The 5954-nt window shown below is 39.4% G+C and overlaps 1 protein-coding gene across 1 annotated transcript; it reads left to right on the top strand.

The window, feature by feature from the left end:
• Positions 1-316: 316 nt before the first annotated feature.
• On the top strand, positions 317-5519 carry LOC119744474 (collagen alpha-1(X) chain-like). The gene is made up of 2 exons (XM_038220409.1): positions 317-375; positions 4312-5519. The coding sequence occupies exon 2, from the start codon at positions 4312-4314 to the stop codon at positions 5137-5139; it is 828 nt and encodes a 275-aa protein (XP_038076337.1). The 5' UTR covers positions 317-375; the 3' UTR covers positions 5140-5519.
• Positions 5520-5954: the final 435 nt, after the last annotated feature.

Below are 5954 nucleotides of genomic sequence, written 5' to 3' on the forward strand. Positions count from 1 at the left end.
GAGGTCTGTGATTGACAGGTGCCAATCACAATCCACGTGTTTGAATGTATCGCCGACATCCATACAATCATTCCACCAATTAGATGCGTCTATTTGAGTGTCGGTGATACAAGCTTCGGGTTTAACGTGTTGCAATGTAACATTAACATCATTTCCGTCTCACAAATATGGAGCGAGTCGGTGATGTGTGATTGACAGCGCGCAGGGGGCCAATCACAAACCGGGCATGCAAGTTCCTCAGTCACTGCTCGGGAAATCGACGTCAATATTTAAGTCACGAGCTGCAGGCTCACTCCTCACAACGACCGCAGCTCATGTCCACGTTCGGACGACAACCCGAGAGAACTGTTTGCAAGATCGAACAAGAATTGCACGGTGAGTTTTTGAAACAATCTTTGACGATAATTCTTCCAACTTTGGGATTGATCTTTTTTGATGTATGATATTGACACAAATTTGCTTATAGCCAAAATGGCGAGATATAAATATTTCAGACCATGATGATCCCGTTTCCATACGGTAACTCGATAACTTATCGATATTGGTGCTTGAATAATCACCCTGGTGTTATGTTGTATAGACTATAGCTGAATTAGCTCTTAGTCTGAACAGTTGATGCGGATTCAAACCAACTTGTTGTGAGGCCAAATGTTCAGGCAATAAAAGCTAAGAACAAAAATCTGGGTTTTTTTTTTATTTGTTCTAAATAAGGAATTCATGTCGGACAATATTTTTGCTATTACTTCCACGGTGCACTCTCGACGCACAGTAATTGCCCAAATACTGAAAAGTAAAAAAAACTCTATAAGTTCATGGAAGTTTTATAGTTTAAATTGCCATTCAGGTTCGCCAGTTTTTCCAGTAAAACCTGGCTGTATAGGTTTTTCAAGAGTGTATTACATCAAGTTCCCTCTGTTTAGTGAAGTTCAAGCACTTATGCAGTTTTTTAGATGATCAATTGAAACTTTTTGTCTTTAACGAAAGAAATCTTGCAAAAGCTCGACACTTGACCCATAATATCAGTATATGACCATTCACCACCTTTATTATCTTGCTATTTTTCCCTGTTTATTGTATAAACATATAATCCCGATGCGATGCGCTCATCTTTTTTTCCCGGCAATCACTCTAACTAATTCAGGATAAAGGGTTATGCGGAAGTTGGCCACGGAAGAACGTATAAAGGAAATTGGGACATCTCTAACATCCTGTCCTATGTTGTGTTATTGAAAACTGGGATAATCTCATACCTTTTGGACTTTGTTTTTAAACTGTGTCATTTCACTAGTTCACATGTAGTGCGCCATTCCGGTTTGAACACTATACACGTATAGGCCTGAGCGTTACTTTTTAGCATTGCGTGATAAAAGTGTCACTGATCGGAATAGACTAGAGGGCGCACATACGAACGGACCGGATCATGATCAAACTTTATTCAAGTTCAAATTGCTTTACCTAGCTGGATTCATTTCTAGGAATCATGTAAATAGTTGATTTTTGTACAAATTATTCGGGCCGTCAGTTCTGCTGTCCGACTTCAACGTTTGAAGCACCAGCTTTAAGAATAATTCACTTTGCATTTAGGGTTCCACTGATTCTGTTGAATATCTTTTTGAAAAAGCAATATTGTTAGTGTTTAGGTTGTGCAATAATAGTACTGATTTTCGTAAACCCTAAAGATTTTCCGACTGTGGTTGACAAACAAATGGTGGCTGATGCTAATAGCCAAACCGGTTCGCTGATTTCCCACCACCGGGGAAACAATTCTTTTTGCAACGTTTGAAGCACCAGCTTTCAGATGAATTCAGCCATGTTTGCATGCAGTTTCCACTGAGAATGTCACGTAGATTCTGTAAAATATCTTTTTGAAAAAGCAACATTTTCAGTGTTTAAGGTTTGCAATAATAGTATTTTTTTTAACCTTAAAGATTTTCCAAGACACATTCATGGTTGGCAAACAGATGGTGGCTGATGCTAATAGCCAAACAGGTGCGCTGATTTCCCACCACCGGGGAAACAATTCTTTTTGTAACGACTGTAGCTTAACTGCGGTGGTCCACGTGTAATATTTCCGCCACTATACTTCACTGGTTTGAGATTGGTTTCTCATATCAATGCAGAAAATAGCTCAATAACTCAGTTTCAAAAAAATGGTATTATTTTTCGCCAGCAATCTGCTCACGTGTTGACGATTTCTTTCGTGATAAAATTCAAGAACATTACATCGAGTTGAGTAGTTCTTATTTTACATTTTCTCTCAATTAAGCTTGACAATATCATAGTATTTTGTGGCAGACTGTGTTTGTGTATGTACCGATAACGTTTTGGTCACCACTATAAACAGAAAACGTCATTCAATTCAAAACAAAGATGCGAAAGTGATATTTAAAGAAGTGAGGGATCCCCTCCCCTACAACCAGCGTCAAACTGTGACAAACGGCCAATCGTTGCTTAGAAATCCTGTTTGAAGCATAAAGATTATTTAAAGACCATCATTAATGTGGGATTTCCGGCTGAATTCGTTAATTCAAATCTAATTGTGTGCTTTTAAATTTAAATCAGTTTTGCTAATTCCTCAATCACTCAAAGTCGTTCTCAAACATGCAATTCTGTATATGAAGCCTGTCAATTTAGATTTAGAAAGGCAGATTACTCATCATATCGTCACGGGTTCTCCGGAAAAACAAAATTGTTTCATTTTTGTACATACAATTTACAAACTTAAAACAAATCAGAGAACTAAAAGAAATAAAATAGAGATACAGATGCCAAAGATTGAAGACTGCATTAACTGTCAATCCTATCGTATTGGCGAAAAGAAATTTGATTGATTTTCAGTATTTTTTTCAATCAAGGCCTATATGTTTTATTTCCACATGGTGATTACAAAAAATAACTGTTCAATATAAAAATCTGTCTTTTTTCGTAAGAGGCCGATTTGGGGCGAGCGCTAAAAAGTTAATTCTTTCTCTCACTTGATAGACACTCAACAATGAATTGTTAAGTTCTGATATGCACGTTTCATGATTCCTTCCCTGTCATTTAAAAAAAATGGTACATTCCGCTATTCAACTTTTCCAAACACCATGTCATTTTATACCTTGTTTTAACACCGCCACACAATCTTCAAGGTCGGATCCAGATAGTTTATTGTCGGAGGGCGAAGTTTGAGCCGGGAAAAGGGTGAGGTTGGAAGGGCTCTCTCAATCGAAATTTGCATTTTTTGAGAAATTTTCGGTCACTGCCGGGGGAGGGCGCCACCTCCACACCCCTGGATTCCCCACTGATCTTGCTAAACTGCCGGATTTTATTAAACATGTTCTACTTTGGTAAACGTATGCATGAATGTGAATTCCCGAGCAGGACTGAAATCAAAAGCACAATAAATCCAATGCAAATACCTAAATTGCCTACTTTTTTACGCGTTAAGTGAAGATACCATTAAATATTTTCGAATATTGAAGAAAGTGTTCGAATATTGAACGGGCAAGTTGTGAAATTGGACGGGGAAAAACCTATTGGAATGCAGAATTTGCTGGTTTAAAAACTCACATTATGCTTTCAAAAACTCTTCAGTCGTTTGATAGTGCCTTAAAAATGCATACATTTGGGGGAGGAAGGAATTTTAATAATTTTAATTAATGTGTTTGAGGCAGCATTTAGTTTCCCGAGAAATTTCACATAGCCTCATTAAAACATGTTGTTTTCCTGGAGGTATTCGGCCAGGAAAATACTAGTCAAATAATAATTTGTCCATTATTTACAAGTGTGTAATTGGTCCTGTTTTCGAATAATGATTTATAAAGATGAAAAAAAAAATCAAAATAAAATTCTAACTAATAATACCATTATTTCATTCCTTAACCCAAGTATAAACGTTACCAGTTTTCTTTGTTCATTTTGTTCAGCCTTCAGTGAAGTCCTTGTGATCTCTTCTTGGACCTGATCTTCAAGACTTCAAGAGCAAACCATCGAGGTCGGTGTGAAGATGTTTAATCGATTCTATCATGACCGTGGAAAGGGCGTGCCGTCCCCCCCCCCCCAAAAAAAAATAATGTAATTCCTTTCCAAACTTTAATCGGCTGGAAAAACAATAATACTAACAAGTGTGGATTGCCCGTAGTTGCCATGGCAACAGATTTAAAAAGAACCCATCTTTTCATTTACATGTTATCCCCTTGCTCTCGGATAGGCCACTGCCGACACATTCTCTGAATAAAGATTCCTCCAAATTATGTCTCGTATACAAATTCTTCATTTTTTGTAGCGATTTTGTTTGTAATTTTAGGCCCTGTATTGTTTTCCTTTCAGATGAAGATCTGCGTGGCCACCGCTCTGTCTTTCGCCCTCCTTCTGGGTAACTCTGTCAAGCTCCGAGCTTCCGTTACTGGGCCGGTTCCCTCGGACGGTGATGGTCCTGCGTCTCAGGTGTGTCAGCAGTGCTGCCAGGGACCTGCTGCAATACCCGGCATACCAGGTCTGCCTGGCCCAGTAGGACCGATTGGGCCGTACGGTCAGCCGGGGTCAAAGGGCGCTGCAGGTCAGCAAGGTGAGATTGGCCCTATTGGACCTATGGGTGAGCGGGGAGCACCTGGGAACACTGGGTCTAAAGGTGATGATGGGATTGGTCTGCCTGGCAAGATAGGTCCGAGAGGGCTACCTGGTTTTGTTGGAGGAACTGGGGAAACTGGTGTCAAAGGTCAGAAGGGTGAGCCAGGGGAGACACCAGACGACTCCAACAAGCGGGTGGCATTCACCGTGGTGAGGACGAGCGACTCGGATGTATCTACAAGTTCCGACACCCCATTGCCCTTCCAGCAGACCGAGACGCTTCTGCCGGGTACCAGCTTCGATCTCGAGACCGGCACGTTCACATGTGGTGTGCCGGGCACCTATGTATTTGCGTTTTCTGTTCTTAAGTATAGCAACAGCGGTGGCCTTCACATCCATCTTGTTAAAAACGACTACAAGGTGATCACTACCTATGGTGAATCAAATCAACGTGGTCAGTTGTCTGGTAGCGCGGTGATGGTCCTGCAGCGAGGAGACACGGTGTATCTTACAATTACCGGCAGGGCGCGTAGTGATTCCACCTATCACTTAACCTCATTCAGTGGCTTCCTCCTTTTCTCCGAATAAATGTATAATTAAATAAATAAAATCAAATCACAACGCATAAATATACAGGCGCAGTGCTGCATTGTTTTGGTTTCGCTTTCCATTTTGCCAAAACAGTATTAACCAATGAATTAAAAGAAAAATGTTCAATGTCATCATGATAAGAAAGATAATTGATTCTTAATACAAAGCATTTTACAGTATTGTTTAGTATCAAAACTGCTTAAAAACAGTTAATTAAAAAGAAGTTAAATATATGACTTTTGAAAAAGAAGGTTTTAGCTGCGTTTGAAAAACACTTCAAATTCATTATTTCTTTGCTCAAATAACGTGGAAATCTGCACGTTCACTATATGCCTTGCCAGGCTTTGGACGAACTTTAGGAAGGTTAAACTGAACCCCATCACAGTTTTTAGTGCGAATATTAAACGCAAGAACTGATATTTACTCTGTGAAGTACCGTAGAGCTGCCTCACCATGGCGGATAAGTTTGAAAAGTACCGAAGAATCTTGAATTCAACCCGCACCGTAACCGAGAGCCAACGTAGTTCCTGAAGTACGGGCGTATGACCCTTCCTTCTGCATATACGTTGTTATTTCTTAAACTGGTAATCGTATGAAAAAAAAACATAAACCGTTACAATAGTCTGTCTGGCAAGTAACAAATGCATGTATTAAAAAAATATATATTTTTTTTCATTTGCATTTATCATACCTTATACAACCAGAGATTAAATGAAGTCTGGTGATATATTTATTTGACCTCGAAAACTTTTTTTCTTGAACAAAACAAGAGTTTCAAATTGCGCCACAGTGAACCAAGATCTCTCAACTTT

Source organism: Patiria miniata, unplaced genomic scaffold, assembly GCF_015706575.1.
Source record: "Patiria miniata isolate m_02_andy unplaced genomic scaffold, ASM1570657v1 HiC_scaffold_7, whole genome shotgun sequence".
NCBI classification, from domain to species: Eukaryota; Metazoa; Echinodermata; class Asteroidea; order Valvatida; family Asterinidae; genus Patiria; species Patiria miniata.